At 37.4% G+C, this 18,392-nt stretch overlaps 1 protein-coding gene across 1 annotated transcript in view; it reads right to left on the bottom strand.

The window, feature by feature from the left end:
- The window catches only part of PRDM6 (PR/SET domain 6), a 78,756-nt gene that overhangs the window by 18,644 nt on the left and 41,720 nt on the right, over window positions 1-18,392 (bottom strand). The window contains exons 4-6 of the mRNA XM_087741917.1: window positions 9,745-9,872; window positions 5,932-6,056; window positions 2,471-2,813 (exon numbers count right to left, since the gene is read on the bottom strand). Of these exons, the coding sequence (XP_087598043.1) occupies window positions 2,471-2,813; window positions 5,932-6,056; window positions 9,745-9,872 (596 nt within the window). The remainder of the gene's footprint in view (window positions 1-2,470; window positions 2,814-5,931; window positions 6,057-9,744; window positions 9,873-18,392) is intronic.

The raw sequence follows: 18,392 nt of genomic DNA, 5'->3' as shown, positions 1-18,392 counted from the left end.
AACAGATTAATGTGGCTGGCGTCCCACATAACGCGCTACAGAAGACCTATTAGGAAATGCTTTTACAGCAGTTAAGTTGATGGCACACCTCACGGGAACAAAGAAGGAATTACAAAACTGGCCTCCACAAGGAGTCTGCACAATTTATTTAATGAAAACATAGAGATGTAAGCCATTTTTCAGTACACAGCGAACATAGATGTCACGGAACAGAGCACTGCAGTATCTAGTTTATGCAACAGATTGATCCTAAGTGTATCTTGCAACCTCGTTAAGTTTTATGCTCTCTGTATAACACAAGAGAAAAAGTTCCTTAAGAACAGGATTCACAAAACCCAACAAGCCAAAGAGGAAATCAGCTAAATTAGCCAGTATCAATATTGAGAAAAAGGCGTTAGCTATTATGTTTCGAATCTTCCTGAAAGCTTCTGGGATTCAACACTTACAGCTCAGTCTTTACTTACCTCCTCTCCACCCCGATCCTCCCCAAATCTGATGAGGCCTTTCTCTAATCACCCTTTGCTCTCTTTGCTCCTGGGGGAGCCAACTTGTCTTATGATCTAGATAATTTTCCTACTATGCTGTAGGGCATTCTGAGCTAAAAATGCTCTACCCTTTCTTGTTGAAGCTGCTCTGCATGGACAAATTAGGTAGGCACAGGAGAGACAAAACTGTAAGACATCATGAATAAGTAACCTACTAATGAGGGTGTTCATCTCTAAGGGGGAAGACTTAAAATCCAGCCTGTGTTTCAGGCAATATTTGACACAAGATACTTAGAAGAAAATAAATAAAAATAAAAAATCAAAAATCAAATCTCTCACCTCCAAGACAGAACTAATTGTAGGATAGACTTATCCTCATTTTCTCTCTCTGGCAAAATGAATATTTACCTATCCCTTAGAATGCAGAACAGCCCCATTAGGAGAGACTCTTCTTACATCAACTGTTCTACAGCTTGGTTCTTCATAGAGGAAGACATAGGTTCAATTGAAGGAAAGGGTGAAATCTAGGTGTCACACCTGGTTGGATGAATCACTGAAAAAGTATGTGGGGGAGCCTCACAACATATCTCTTCTGGACTCCCTGATGCATCATTTTATGCTTTACTGTATGCTTAGGATACTTTAATACTGGAAACATAAGAGTCCATGAAACTTAGGAGAGTGGACCTTTCAGGATCTATATTCTACATTGTGGCACTTAAATTGGCAGTTGTGTCCTACAGCTTCCTTAGCACGGTGCTTGTTTCTGCTAAGGCCAGTATAATATTCAGAAAATATTGAAAGGACTTGTTTGCATTCACAATATTATCAACTTTTTAAATTCTATGAAGATTTTCTGCCCCTAGCATGCTTAACATTTCTTCCTGGAAAACTGGATTTATGCTCCAGTATCTCCACACCTACAGAATCACAAAAGCGTATGTGTACACGTAGATAACCACATACACAAAGAGACATAGACATGCATACAAACACACGCACAGACTCACTGTTGTCTATTTTTTGGTAGTGTTTTGGTTAAATGTAATTCACAACTAAATGCTGCTTTTAGAACAACCTTCTAGGGATTCAGCTGTTCTGCCAAACCTTCTTCACAGCTGAAGAAGAAACAAAACACGGGCAGCCTTTTTTATTGAATTAATTTGATTTTTGTCTTTTGTCCTGCCAGCTATCAAAATTGTCAAATAAACCAGCTTTGATTAATAAATAATGGTTCCATTATATTTACTGTGCCACTGGTCAGAGTACCTGAAATTTTAATTCACTTGTTCAGCTAAATTTCATCCTCAGTTCACGGCCATAAAATTCTGTATTGACAAACTTTCAAACCAACTTTGACTCTGAGGTATCTAGTCAACATTTTTCTTCTGTGTGGATATTAGTTTATTGAATAAGTGGCATCTGTTTTCCTCCACATCACTAGTGGAGTAGGTATTTCCTTTTGACAGCTTTGCACGATTTATGGGTTTGCATGCTCTGAAGAAAAATAGTACTAAGCAAAAAATTCCAATTCATTACCTCTTAGTACTTAATTAAGTTCATACACATTGCACACTATAGGTGAACCCTGAAATGACTGTGACAGCCACTGAGCAGCAAGTTAGATTATCTTTGGAAGACTGAAAGACTTTTAATTATCTTGACCTCATTTTTCCATCTATGATATTCATAAATTTTCCTTCTATTTTGTTGCCTCCATCAGATGTACCAAACCATTCTAAAAACAAGATTATATCCTTAGCTATTTCCTTTTATCTGCACATTTAGGCACCAAATGTTTTTACAAATAGTGAAGTCAAGCAATGGTTTTTATCGGCTTACTTCACACAGCTGCAGATGAATTATGTTGTACAGGCTCCTCCTAATAATGGTTTGGTTTTGGAAATGATAACAGCTTGATAAAAGAAGAAAGCAGTGGATCTGGCTATCAGTAGATACAGAAATAAAGAGAGCCTGGGCTTTACCTGTCAGGGTTCTGCGTACACACATGCATCTGTAAGAGGATCCGCTGGGTGAAAGTCTTAAAGCATTGCCCACATTTCCAAAGATGCCAGTCACTGAACTCAGAATTTAGTTGGCTTGTTGAAGTTGGGCTTGCAAGAACTCGTTGGTTTTTGACACTGATCTGGTTAAATCCTGACTCGATGGACCCAGACTTATCCAGGAGAGAAAAATTTCTGCTACACGGAGTCTGTGGAAATACTATGGATCGCTGTGGAGTGGCAGGGGATAGTTTGCTACTTTTATTAAATGGCTGTAGGGTGTCTTGTCTGGACATGGCCTCCATTACAGTCGAAGGGACATTCACTGGGAGAAAACAAGAAAAGTAAATAAGATCCTTTTTATGCCTTTTAAAAACTAATACAGTGTGGGAGATACCAAAAAAATACCAACATCCATTTTCTTGACACGAGAATTAAACAACTTAATTTTAACAACGCACAAAAAAATGGGCTTGAATGAGACAATGATCTGAATGGATGATGCTGATTCTGTGACACTGAATTGAAAACTCATGCAAAGAGGTGTCTGAGACTGAAAGGACTCAGAGAAGCCTGACTGTGATATACATTTATTGCACAATGGGATTGTCACCTGAAAGAAAATGCTGCTGCACTTGTGATACCCTAACTCTGCATGTTGCAGTCAGCATGTCCAATTGCTATATCACAGACAAGCATGAATTTTGAGGTCATGGGGAAAAAAATCCTTGCTCAGACACTCCTTGAGATTCAACAGGGCTTAAATATCTACTGCAGCAATAGTTCCCTTATCCTCTTAAAAGGCAGCCACTAAGGCTATTATACTATTACATCTCACAAATAGTCACACAGCCAATACAATACAAAGCCAGTGACTTCACCATGACTTGTATGATTAAGGCTAATAGCAGTTAGATCACCATGAGACAATGAAAAGTATAGGCAGAGATATCTTTGTGCTTCAATTTCCCACCTACAAAATAGTAACAAAAATTATTTCTAGTCTCATGAAGGTCTTATGATCATCAATTAACTATGGCTTATGAGGCATTCAGGTATTTCAGCAACAAATGCAATAAGCTGTTCTCACAAAGAAGTGATTTAGTGCTGAATTTGGATGTCGCACGATAAGGAAGGCAGGAGGTCAAACATATAGAAGGTTGAATAGCTGCCTCACTCCTTGAGTACCATCTAGATTATGCAGTGAATGAAGCAAGGGTCCTATGGAAAAATGGAGTCAACTAATGAAAGATTGTACCACAATGCAAAAAGAAGCATAATTTAGGCCACCTGGGCCCAGTAACTTCTCATGCTTTCTAATTTTGGCATGCTCGACCTCATGAGATAATATTTTAATGGAGATTTTTAAATTAAATATGTTGATGCATATGTCTGTGTCTACGTATGTTCACACATTTTGTTGCTGTCACAAAGTGTTTATATGTATATATTCACATGTAGGTACTTGGCACCTACTAAACAAGTGATTAGAAACTGCAACTGTGTTTAAGTAACCCATGATGATAGATTTCTACGAGTAAACATGAAAATTAAATTTCAGTTGTGAGCTGGAATCATCCAACATTATTTAATATACAATAAATATTTAATACAAACTAATGTTAGGGTAATACCTTAAATAATGACAGTTAGTTCACAGAATTATGTTCTAATATCTTCCATCAATCACAATAATTCCAATATTATAATATTACATGCTATTTAATTTACTTAAGTTGAGGTCCTTCCTAGTCTATTATTTTCTGGAGTATCTGAGGACCTGGCTTCTAAGTAGAGTTACACCCATGGGGCTGTCTATCACAAGTTTCCAGACATATAATACATCTTCTATGTCCCTCTTCAGTACAAGGGGCAAATTGTATACCTTCATTTTCCCAACATTCTCACACAAGCAGATCACTTTTTTTTTTTTTAAAATGTGTTCATAAAAGTCCACAGAAGATGGATCAATAAGATCAGGATATAAAAGACCTAAGGAATATAGGCAGAGTTTGTACTGGGTAAAAATACCCCTGTACAGAAGATAAGCAGAAGATCTACTCTGAGGGCTTAAGTGGCACTTAAGTCATATATGAGCCTGCAGCTGGCTCCATGCTCAGAGATGAATTTCATCTATACATGTCAGTCTCTCTGTGGATGAAACTCTGGTTTCTCTCACAGCAAAATAGCAAGTGACAATATTTAGAGATTTTAACCGTAAGGCTTTGCTTTTCAAATAAAGGTTTTGTAAGTTTCAGCTCATGAAAGAAAAAATAATATTTCTATATTGTACACTGCAGAGCATGAGTTTTATCAGCAAACATTACTGCCAATAATTAAATTTCTTTTAAACTTTTCTCAAGCCCAACAGATTTGAAAACTCAAGATGAAAAAGGATGTTTATTTTTGACAGTTTAATCCCTGCTATCTTGCTGTTTTATTGCTGCATGGTTCAGTATTTAAGTTGCTACGAGACACAAGTTCATCCTAGCATTGCTGTTTAAGTACCCAAGTATTTGACCAAAAAAATACATCTTGTATGCAATCGATTAAGCGTGGCCAGCCACGGGATTACTTTAGACCAAACTCAATCAGGCATCCATTATTGGTTTCCTCCACCATGTAGATACACATAGCTGTCAAAATATAGGAGACGTCTTTGATGCAAGCTCTAATCAAGTTTGACACACAAACAGTGAAACTGAGGGCCGTGCTTGGATCACCCATTCCCATTACAGACAAAGGTATCCAGCATTAGATTGCACTGGGTCTATGTTATAAGTTACATGCTTAATTTTACGATGATTCCTAGCAAACTAAAAACAAAATATTGAGAAGGGGTAGAAGAATGGATGGAAATGGGGATGGCCAGGATGGAATGGAGGTTCATTGTCATTTCAGGCTACTTACACTCCGTCTGTATTTAGAGAAGCTGTGTTTTTTTTTTTATTTTAGCCACAAGGATCTCATCTCTACAATCAGTCAGACAAAGGTTTTCTCGACATACTCAGTGGTAATAGAATGAAGAACTAACAGAGGCCTCATGGACCTGCAATGCATTACTGTTTTGGCAAGAGAGTCTCTTGTGATAGGTCTGATAACAATGGAGACGGCCAAGCAAATCAGTTAAGAATAGTCTAGGAATGAATCACTTACAAGGAAAAGTGATTCTACACACTACCACACTATGTGGGGCTGCCCTGGTGGGAAATCTTCTATTTAATTGCACGCGCCTGCACACTTCCAAACACCTCTGTTTATTTAGGTAACCATACCATGATTTTGCACAGCTTAAGTGTATCAGCTTCAGGGTTTTATTTTGTACACGTCAAGCTTACCTAAAATATATAACTGCTTTCATTTAAGATGACTTAAAACATAGCTGATTAGGTATGAAAAAGGAATTCTGGCTTACATAGGGAGAAATGCAAGGAAGAACTTACAATTTTCGTCTTGTGCAATGCACTGGAGAGGGATTCCAAAGAAAGATGTGTAGCTGTCATTGTACCACACCAACAGCTCGGTGCCCCTGGGGATATCTATACAAGCCCGGTAGAATATATTTGACCTGATCAAGAGAAAAAGAAAAAAATGCCTTCTTTAGGAATAGAGCATTCTCCTCTTATCATACACAGTATTACAGTAGAAATCCATTGTTTTGGAAGCATTTCTGCAGATAACTAAATGAATAACTTACTGATTACTTTAAAACCAAATCTATCACCGGGGAAGGACTTTGTTCTCATTTTGTTCTTCAGTGCCTACAGGCACTTTGTACCTAGCGTATTTTAAACACTAAGATTTTAGAAGCACCTAGATTTATGAAAAGACTGGTATTTTCTTGCAATGTCCCTTTTAAAGCAATTTTAGAAATGTTGCATTTTGCTAACACAGTACAAGCATCAGGGTGGTGCACATAGTTAAGTAAGTTCAGCCATTTAAACAGCTTTGCATTTGTCATCTAGGCTAAAGTTAAAATATTTTAGGGCCAAATAGACAACAATTCTTTCATTTGAATAAGTGCTTTTAGCAAGATGTTTGAAGTAGCACGATGTGGCCTTTCATTACAGCAATACACCACTAAAAAGAGAGATCTTGGATTCTCGAGTAAAATAGACAAGGAAATAAAAAAAATGGGGTTAATCTGAACATACAACCACAAAAGGCTTCCCCTGTGTGGAACATGACAGTAATATCAATGATCCCTCAGTAAGTATAAATTAGTGTTACCATAAATGTGATATCTTATCACATCGCTCTGTGGGAAAAGACTGTGGATATTCCTAGACCACTGAACTGGGAGTTGAGGGAAAAAAAAAAGGAAAAATTCTAGAGTCTCCACCACAAAAACAAGAGCCTTATCCTGATGTTGCACTGATGTAAATAGCTTCAGAGTGATACTTCTACAGTTAACAGATTTACATGGGGACAAAAACTGTGTAAGATTAGAATCAGGCACAAGATAAAATAAAAATGTTATCAGTTTGCACTGGCTTTTCCCTTAGGCTTCATATGGAACAGTAAAACACACTCCTGTGAGATGGATAGAAATTCAATATACACAAGAATAACACTCCACTCTCGCTGAAGGATTACATACCAAAATGATACAGTCAAAGTACCAAGAAATGACCATTTTTTATAACAGCTTATGTAAGGCAGAAAAACATCTATAGACCAAAAAAAAATGTTAGGCCTCAACCGGTTTTCTGAGTGAAGAATTGCTACAAACGTTAGCCTGAAGTTCAAGATAAAAGTGTTTAGGGTTGGTAGGCCTTAAATTTAGACTTTCTGTAAAGAATTGGCTGCAGCGATGCAATTTGTTCCTTGTATAACACTGCAGACATAAGGAGAATCCTTTACCACATTTTTCATGGCAGTGAGATATGCACTTGTCAACATATTTTGTCACCGCAAAGTGGCTCTTGGCAACAGGATCATAAAGATCAATAAAAAAGTGCAGATTCTCAATATTTTACTAGCAGCTGCAAAAATTTCATTTATCTTGTTATTTTCCTCGCTTACTGCCACCCTGTCTCAGGAGGGCACTGCTAGCTAAGCAGAATGGTTTTCCTACCCTTCTATGAATATCTGACAAAAACTCTCCTTTTTGCGTCTCCCCTTCTTCTCCTCCTCACCTCTTTTCCCTCTCTTTCTTCCCAGAGCTGCACATTTCGTTAATTCTTTCCACTGTTACATTAAAATGAAAATCGGAGCCACGCTATAAATTACCAGCATCCCCTAACTTGAGAAAAATTGAGTCTACTTTGTACTTCACCCTTGTAACATTTCATCTCTCAGTTTGGCTTCCCTTAACATAAACACAGCAGCCCGGCAAATGAATGTGCTAAAACCAAATGACACACTTTGCCGCTGAAAGAGCAGAACTGTTTTTGAGCAATGGGTGGTCTGTGAGGCTTGGAGTAGGCAGGAAAAAAAAAGTGTAAGCGTACACCGTCCCTTACAAGCGTGCAGAGCTTCCAAAACTCGCAGAAATCTCTGCATGCTGAAGTACATCAAAGGGATTTTTCCCTTTTTGGATAATATTTCCTTTGCTGACATGTATTTAGTATTGTGGTTGGATGACTCATAAAGATAGCTTCATGGCGTCCCAACGCAGTTGAAGCAGAACACATGCCAACAAACATTATTGTCAGCCTCAAAATAAAAACAAAACGTTCAGCTAAGGGTCAATCAATCAAGAGCACTTTGAAGAAAATTCCATTTAGATATTACAAATCATAACAGAATGAATTTAAACCAGCTGACTTTCTGTGAGGAGGACGTCCATGTACAATAAAAATTAGGCCGGTTTTTCAGTGTCCAACTTTTCTATTTTCTTACACTTGGATGCAGTCACTGGTGATGGATGCCAGTTTTTTAAATTGTGTTTTTGTAGTTCATTTTATAAAGATCTGAAGTAATCGAAAACAGATCAACAGAGGGAACTCTAAGTAAAAACTCCATCATGAAAGGAGAGTTGTAAAATCCACTTAATATTGACAGATGTGTAATGACTTTCTCATGCTCACTTTTCATTTAGGTTTGTCATCTATATATGTACGCATATATATTTTTTCTTATTTTTGTATACATATATGTGTGCGCGCACACCACCATACTGAGAAATAGTTCACAAGATACCTACAAAAATACTCTTTCATCACAGCAATCTTTATTCATTATTCAGTGTGTTTATTTAAAATCTGATGGGATTTTAACTACAAATATCAGATATTTAAGGGTATAATAAAAGCTTTGTAATGTATAAATAGGATTGTTATTTTTTTAAGTGCAGCATTATTTAGTCAACTGGCCAGAGAATAAAAAAGCTGAAAATGGAATTGAACAATTTTACCATTGTTAAATTGGAACCCTATGGGATAATCAAACTTTATATATATTTCATTTTAGCTTGCTTTTGTATGTTTTATTTTTAATTTTAAAGGTACTTTAAATATGTTTAAGATTCTTCCTAAAGAAAAGAAACTCCACTCTCTAAAGCAACGAGCCAAAATCGGGATTGCTCACTGCGACTGGCAAGCCCAGGGCATTCTTTGATGTGCTTCCTACCACGTTTAATAAGGCCAGGCAGTTGCTTCTGATTCTGAGGCAAAAGGTTTGTTTATAGCTGAGATCATGTATTTATGTAATGTGTTGTTTGGGTTTTCTGGATCTGTTTGCGAGTACAAAGTAAAACGCACCATAATTTCTTTACATTTTTCTTCACGTTTTGACCTTCTCTAGCAAATGACATGAGGCACAAGCACTAGCAATCTTGGCTAGCAGGTGCACTCAACATATAAGCTTTAGGTGTATACACATCTCATGACTGACTCTCAGAAAGCCTTTGGGTTCAAAACTCCTCTCCTGCCATTTTCCCCCTTCCTCTAGGACAAGCATCTTTATTAAGGGCAGAAGATTTATTGTGTTGGCTTGCTTCTGATCAGACCACTTGAAAATGTGCAGAGGGGTCTGTGCAGTGTGGTGGTCACACGAGTGACACAGGGCTGCACTTGTCCCCAGGAGCTACAGGTCTAGCATGCTTACTACAATGGCCTCAGCTCAGGACAACCAAAGTTAAACCCATCTTCGCTACACTCTGCAGCTTTTGTATTGCCCTGAATGAGCACATTCACAAAAGCCCTGCTACTGTCTTTGCACTCAAAGGCAATAGTACTGGTGACAGTTACAGTTGACTTTTCACTAAAAACATTTTCATTTTGTTGCATTGAGTAAATTAAAACATACTTTACCTGTACTGAACCACTGTTAAGTTCTGTTCCCCGCAGTGCCTTGCACATCGGATATACCTCATCCAGCTTGACTTACTGGGTTCTCCACCATCAATAAAGTGCTGCAGTGTCCCATCTTGGTCATATATCTGGGGGAGATGTCACAAGGTCAAGTAGTTAGAACAAATCATCAGCAATCATTTTCACTGCTTTGCTGGTGTCTCTCTATGCCTTTTCCAGGAATTTATTGCCATGAGATTTGTCATTGCGTACTGATGCTCTTAGAAATCTACATGGAACAGCAGAAAAGCATTTTGGGGGATGCAAGTTTTGCAAGTTATCATGTTTCTTTTATCAAGCCAATCTTTTTGTATTAAACATATTTGTGGTGTCTCAAAGATGTGACCATGTTTCCCAAAGAATATTTAACCTATTTTGACAGGCTGGCCTTAAACAATGAACTGCCAGATAAACAAGAAAATCTGGATATAAAGCCTGCACTGAAATGGCTGGAACATCTGAGCAAGGGGCAGTAGCAATCCCTAAACAAGTATCCCTTCCTTCACATCTCAGTTGCAACAAGAGCATGTACTTCAGCAACATCACATGATACATTAGGGAGTTGTAGGATTCATAATACCAAAACAAATGAGACTAGAAGGAAAAAGAGAGTTGAAGATGCCTTTAGAAGCTCCCTTGAGACATATAATTTTTTGAAGTAGTAAATGAGATATCAGTCCTGAGGGAATCATGGTTTTCCTAAACACGACATCTCTGCTAAGGACATGAGAACCAGTTAGGGTAATTTTTAAAAAAGACAGTATTATGTCTCTATTTGGCACTGGATGCTTCCTCTGAAGTCGAAGAATAAGATTGCCCTGGAGGCTCTGAAATGAAGAGATACATGTTTCATGCACACCTGCCCTTCTGACTGCTTAAAAAATGTTATCTAGGACGTGCTAATCCTAGTAAAAGCCCATGGTCTCACAAGATTTTTACCTGTTACACAATTACTTTGTTAAACTTCAGAAATGCATCTGAACAATTAGGTGTTTATCTAAAGCAAACCCGATCTTCAGATCTTTTGCCCCTCCACAGACACCATCTGCTTTAATAATCCTACCCAAAAAATGTTATCGCTTTTGAAATTGTATGAGCCTAAATTGATGTTTTCTTGAAAGTACTAATTCTGCTAATTAAAGAGGAAGCACATTTATTATGTTGAATTGAAGATTTTTAGAGCAAGCAAATTAACAATCTTGCATTTCTGTTTCAATATCAAGAGAATAATCTCAAAAATTGTGTTACTATATTCAATAATTCTGATTTATTAAAAGAGTGTTTCCTACAATGCACACAAAAACATACACAGGAATCAGAATCTAGTTGTTTATGCCACCACATGAGAGTCTCACATTCAGGAGCCAGCCTTGTTTTTGCTTTTGACCAAGAGGGATTGGGAGTAATCAGGAGCAATATATCCATTGCTAGAGCATGAGAGACGTGGAAATCAAGCATCTACAGAGATCCTGATCATTTGTTCCTGAGTGCCTGTGACAAGGACCAGGTGGAACCTGACCAGATGCTTCTGGGTTAAAGAAGCAAGATGCTACCCCAACATGCACTAAGTGGTGGAATAAAGTCAGATAAATCAGAAGGAGTCCTCAGAGGCAAACAGATACTCTAATACTGGGGATTTGGGTTTTTTTTAATATATGGTAGCTAGTTGATTATAAGCAAGGACCTATTCTTATGTACACATGTTAATGTATGTTGAATATATGAGCAAAGTATGCTAAACAATAAAAATCTGTAATGGAAATGGAAAAGTTTTACAGGAAATCAGCCCACAAAAAGGAAGAGAAGGAAAAACTAATGCCTAACAGTTCTTGGCTGGGACCATTTTGGCAATATCTCTCCAAGCAGTCTCAGCACGGTGTTTATCATCTGTTCATTTACATGGTGCTTACTCACATAATAATATATGGCTTAAGATGAGACAAAACCTTTTCCCATAAATAAAGAGCTGATAGCTTCCTAATCCCCAGATGATATGAAACAGGAAAGACGAAGACGACTGCTATAATTGGTACTGACAGCCATATCTGGACACACAAGGACCTACTCAGAACTTTGTGTATATGGACAGTCATGAGCTGACATGAGAAATTAAAACCTACCATGAAAATGCAGGACTAGAGCTTTCTTGGGTCTTGGCCTGGAGTAGGAAGGACTGCTCTTCAAGCAAGACTAAATATTTTCAAATGCTTTATTCTTGCAAGTACTGATGCATCAGTGACACTATGCTCTCCTTTCCTAGGGGCATATTACTGACGTTGCAAATAAAGCTGCAGAGTCAGAATCCATCCCACAGCATTCTTAGCCCTGTTCTTACAGGAATGAAAACCCAGATGTAAGGAAACAGAAACCCTAACCTCAGAATGGAAATAGCAACACCGCATTGTATCCGTTTATTTGTCAAATTGCATAATACAGGTCAAAATCTGAAAAAACTTAACTGATATGGTTATTATTATTCATATTATCATTGTGCACCAGTTCTTAGTCATTTTACAAGTGCCTAAATCTGGCAACCACTATATAATTGCCTGTAGAAACCATCATGAGGGAGCAAACCATGACTTGTCGTAACAGAAGAAAAGCAAACCTGTAGCGTAAGTTGTGAACCCAGACATTATAGCAAACTATATGGATATACATTTTCACCTGCATCTGTATTACACATGCATATGTACTTAAACACTCATAGTATCTGTTAAAAAATGACCGCAGAATCCTGTGATAAACTGATTTTACTGAAAATATTTTACTGCCTCATTAGATCACTGCATTCATCTACGCTGGCATAACTTTTAAACAAATTGCAAGAGCTTCATGGCAAAACAAAATACCATTTCTCTGACTGCCTATGGAGAACACATGGGGTTTTCTTCTGTATCTCACAACAGTCATTGATCTAAGTGGTGGAAACAAAATTAATTATTTCATTTTTCTACTTTGATTACACTTGGAAGGGTTACCTAAACTGCTTACTGGATCTTTTGCCTCTTCTGACCCAAAGTACTTGTTAACTGTTGTTTTTGCTGAGTTTTAAGGGTTTTTTTTTGCTTTTGCTTTATATGTTTCAGAGCTTTAAGATTTCTTTTTTATGGTTTGTTCTAATTTTGAGGAGTGCACCAGACTACTAGGAGATACTGGAGTCTGATAGAAGAGGACTGCACTCACCTTCTCATTTGACATGCCTTGTATTCCTCCTTAGTAGTTCCCATATAATTAATTAACTTCTTAATAGGCTCTTGACTATTTACTGGTGGTTTAGTGGTATTTTACTTTTCAAGGGACTCAGAATGTGAAGCATATTATTATTCAACAAATTTCATCCTTTGACTTCAGAATACAACAGAAACAGCTTCATTTTCCAAGAAAGTAAGTCCAAAGGGTAACCAGCACAATTTAAGTCTTCTCTTTTCCATTTTTTTATATTCCTTTCTTTATAAACACCAGTTTATTCAGTAATCAAGACATAAATACAGAAAGGTATGAGGCATATGATGAAATTTCTTACAGGGTGTCACTGATACTCCTCATGACCTACACGTGCATTCCAACTGTGAAATATGGGAAAAAGCAGGTGGGATGCCAGTGTACTGATACTGGTCAGGTTCATCTTGTAATGGCATGCAAATATAAATTAAATATGAAGGCCTGGATTTATTACTTGTTGGATTGGTTATTGATAATTATTTGGAGGCTGTAGATACTGAAACTTATAATGACAATGATGTTAGCAACACATAATGGTGATAATAATATCATTTCTAAAGCACCCAGTGTCTCATATAAGTGATGCTCTAAAATCTATGAATGACCATTACTAAGTAAAATAAACAGCAGTTGCTGGAACATCTGTCACTCTGGCAACATACCATGTCTAGGTAAGACCACGTAAGATTTAAGTAGTATAACAGATAAAGCAGAGTGTTAAAGAGCCTTCTGAGAACTCTCAATTACTTCGGTACTGACATAGTCAGTATTGCTCACATGGATAGATGGAGGTAAATGTAATTCCAGTGCTAAAGACTGTTGTGCCAGTTTCTGGTACAGATGCAACAGAATTTTAGAGTAAAGGAGTTCAAATGTAATAGCACAGCTGCAGAGAAAGCCAAGCTATGAAGCAAGTAAAAAGAATTTCACAGAAGAGACAGGGAGAGCAAAAATGGTTAGATTGTTGGAGATCTCTCCTCTCTATCTGTTGCTTTCCTTTGTTCTCTTTCCATGGCCTGCTAAAGGATTGTGTCTTTTGAAATTCTGCCTGCATTTTATTTTTCCAATTAGTCAAATAAAAAAGGTATTAGCATACTACTTAATTGACCTCTCATTTTACTTGTCGGCACAGGGAGAAAAGGCTAGTCCTGAAAGTGGAATTTTAGTTTGCATGTACATTTGTATCGTAAAAGTAGCCATCAGAATAATTTTTTATGTTGCAAGACATCAAAAGAGATATGAAGAAAACCACAAAACATGCAAGAATTAATTCTTACCATTAGTAGAGCATCTTGCTTTTTGCTGTTCACTGCTATTTTCATTGACATCACATGCATAAGGTCATAGGATTTTCAAATCCCTCAGCATTAGCTTTGTCCTCCCACAAGAAGTTCTACCCTTGACTTCAGTGGGAAGAGTCAAGATACCAAGGAGTACTTTTGATGAATACATACATTTCATAAATCATCAGTTGTGCAGTTAAAAATCGTGGATGTACTCTAAACTACTGGAAATACAGAGAAAAAGGTTGTAACAGTCTGATGAAACACACTGACATGTCAGATATGGTAGCATGCATACAAGTTATATTCTTTCTATAATAATGTATGCACCTGCGAGCCACAACAACACTGAAAGCTTCTTCCTTCACTGGCTTGGACATCAAAACTGAATAATCTCTACACTAGGCAAATCTCATTACTGTAGGACCTTGCTTTTGACTTAACAACACTACAACATCCTCTACAGGAAGTAGACAGAAGTTGAAAACAATGCCAAAAAGAGCAATGTTTGATAAGCTTGGGTGCTTAGCTGACAGTCTGTAAAAGGTGTGCAATTATGGAAGATTACATTCTGAGACTGTATCTATAAAGCCTATTCTTGACACTAGAGAGAGCAGCCCTGCTTGAGTCCCTTTGTCAGAGCCAGTGAGACCCACTGCCTGACACATAATCTTTCTGATGCATCCTAAACCTCGGAGTCCAGTTTCCTCCCCAGGGCCCATAACTCTTCAGTCACTCAGGCCATGATTCTCTGTTCATTTATTCATTTGGATGTTTGGAGAAGAAAGCTACAGGCAAAAAGGTCCAGGATTTCTGTGTCTGCTATGGTCCTTTTGGGGCTGGTTCCACTACTTGATTGTTTCCTTTGAAGGAAACTGCCATTTCTTTACTTTTTTTTTTTTTTTTTTTAAATTTGATTTGCAGCACTGTATTCATCCCCTGGAGTAAACTAGTACCATAAGTAAAGTCGAACACTTGCATGATTTGATGGATTGGGGGAGAGTGTTCAGTGACATTACTGGTAGAACAGAGCTCTACAGCCATCTTAACAAATGACAAGGAAGGTTAGTTCTTCTGTAAAGCAGATGCAATAGCAAACAGTCACTTTTCTGAAAAGCTCTGAGACTCACTCGGGTAAGCGCATGGTAAAATTCAGTGATTTGATTTGCCTAAGGCAGTGATTGTTGAGCAAAATGCCAATGGGCTCTAGTGTGTATTATGACATGTATACATTATTTACTTTTTAGCGTTTCTAATCTTGTCAAACTGAAAGCAAACTGGTTTGTATGCATGACTTGATTACTTGTTCATTTAGATTGGATTCTGTGTAGTACATTGGTGCCTAGCTCCCTTTGAAATCAACACACTGCCAAAGGACCTCATTATCTAGAAAGTTTGAAATGTTCAGAAGAAGATGCTGTAGGAACTGAAAGAGGAGACAACTGACAAAATTCCCTGAATAGATTACATTTAAGGAGTATAGTTTAGCCTGAATATCAAACTACAGCTGGGATCATATTTGATGATAACAACTGTTTGAAGAATGAATGCTTTTAGACTTTAAATGTCTTTAATATTAGGAGCTTGGCATCTGATTTAGAGGAGGAGGGCCTTTCTGAATATGCTTCTTCTCCCTGTTACACACTGAATGAGAAAGCTGTGTAGAAACAATCATGCATTTAGCCACCACATTTTTCTCCTTTCATTCACTAGCTTGGTGACTGAGTCAGGTTGTTCAGCAAACGTTTTAAGAACAACTCTTAGTCTCTCTATATAAAAGAAAATATGAAATATAATGAACCTCAGAAGCAAACTGCAATGCATGAAAAATTCTCCAAATACAGCATAACTAAAAAGAAACTGATGTTGATAGGTAATAATATTATATAGTCACATCCTTTACAAAGATCACATCTCAAATATTGAAATATTTTGTAAATGACATACTATTTTTTATATTACCTATACAGTAGACAGGCAAATTATTCTTAGCCAGTATAAAGAAATATGTATTCATCACATTGTGATAACTCTGATGCCTAATAAATACTATTGAATCTGTAATAATGAACTACACACATAAAACCGATATGAAAAAATAGTAACATACATGTTCAGCAACCTCATTTTACTATAAGTGGAAACATTTGGACAGGTTCCTTATTCATCTGTATGGATATTATTTCAGAAAGATGCTAGTTATCAATGCTTCTCACATATTCCACTGTTGCTTGATAAGTCTAACTGGTTGGTTTTGCCACTTAAAATATGCCTTCAGATTCTTCATGGGCAGATATCAGAATTAAAAATATAAATATGCTACAGATAACATCTAAGCTTGTTGGCTTGTGATGAAATAAGAAGGCTTTGTTTTTATTATTATGTAGATAGTGAAAGCTAGTTACTACAGTCTTTACATGTATGTGAAATAAATCTATGTCAATAACTAGTTACTTATTTTGAAGTGCTTCTATTTTTTAAATAACTGGATAATATTTTGTTGCCATGTAGAAAATGTAACAGTGCATTTCAAGAATTATTTTTGTATTACATGCAAAATGGTGTCAATTTCTTTATACTTTGAATTAGCATGAAGATTTCCAAATGTTTTTAACTGCACTGAAGTGTTTTGAACTGCTATAAACTATTAACAGAATAGGTACCTGAAATAAGTGAGCAAAGAGGAAACATCAGGAGGCCAGTGGTCTTTAACTGCTCACACTATTTAAAACAATTTTCTACAATTAGCCATATCTGATATGGAGCGTATATCTTGTAATATCTGCTTAATGTTTCTTCTCTTTAATCTAGCAGGCATCATCTAGCAAATTTTATAAAAGAGAATACTTGCCAACTAATATTAAAAGCTATTTAGTTTTAATGTTTCTCAAAGGATTATAGCATATGAAACTATAAACACTGTTTTGAACTGTCTGTTCTAGGTGAAAGGCTTCATCTCTCACTTAGACCCCAGTCCAGCAAACACTTATGCACATGTTGTAGTCCCATTGATCTCAATGGGACTACTCGTGTGTGAAATCAAGCATCTGTGTAAGCGGTTGGACGACTGGGGCCTTGTTCCAGAAAGTGTCACGAAAGCAATGCCCTGCTGATTATGTGGACTTCAGTAAATTATTTTTTTTTTAAGTCAAGTCTCAACAGTGTGTTTTGAGACTAGCCCATGGAGGTCCTGGAATAGGGAAGAATTAGACGTAACACAAACCAGTGTTACTCAACAACAGGGCAAAAAGGGGAAGACACAGAGAAGACAAAACACACATGTAGCTGGAAACTTGCACACATGCAAACGGGTATGTAAAGGACTGGTGCTCTTGCAGTATCCTCTGATGTAACATGAACTCCTCAGTGTGTGCTTTTGCACCCTCCTGACAGATACAGTGATATGACAGAAAAAGCAGTGGCATTTCAGCCACAGGTCACTCTGCAGTGGACAGATTTTTGCTTGGCATTGGTGTTTCCACCCTGCTCACTGCACTGCGTTCCCATGCAGCCCTGGTAGCAGAAGACCATGGGGAGGCAACAGACTGAAGTTGTTCTCTGCAGTCTCATTTACGTGGGGGACAGAGCATGAACAGAAAAAGTGTTGCCAATCTAGGTTCAGTATCCAAAGACACCAGTAAAAAAACAGGCTAAAAAGGAAAAAGTGGTTTATAAACAGGGAGGCAAATGATCAAAGCTGAAATACCCCAAACAGAAGACTGTCACAACAGTTGGCTGGTAGATGCATATCCCAATATGTGTATCAGGGAGGGAGTTACAAGAAGACTGTAAGCGCCTGATGCTGAAAACCCTCACTCATCTGGGAAGTCTCACTGAACTTACTCAGTAGTACAGCTGCTAGGATGATATTCTGAAACAGGGAATCAAGACGCTTATGATGATCTTCGTTGCCCCTGGTGCACCTGAAAATACAACTAGTACCTTTGCAAGATAATGACAGAGCTTTGGCCATTTTCTTGCAGCTTCTCAAGACCTTTAGACATTGCAAAGTGAAATTAAAAAGTGTTTGTTTCATATTTTTTTCATTCTTTCACAAGCAACCAAGTATTCCAGAGGGGTCCTCTGTCATTCAGATGAGAT

Source organism: Nipponia nippon, unplaced genomic scaffold (assembly GCF_047370975.1).
Source record: "Nipponia nippon isolate SJK-2023a ecotype South Korea unplaced genomic scaffold, ASM4737097v1 scaffold_8, whole genome shotgun sequence".
NCBI classification, from domain to species: domain Eukaryota; kingdom Metazoa; phylum Chordata; class Aves; order Pelecaniformes; family Threskiornithidae; genus Nipponia; species Nipponia nippon.
Note: the sequence above shows the minus strand (reverse complement) of the source record. Positions and strands in the feature narration are given on the sequence as shown.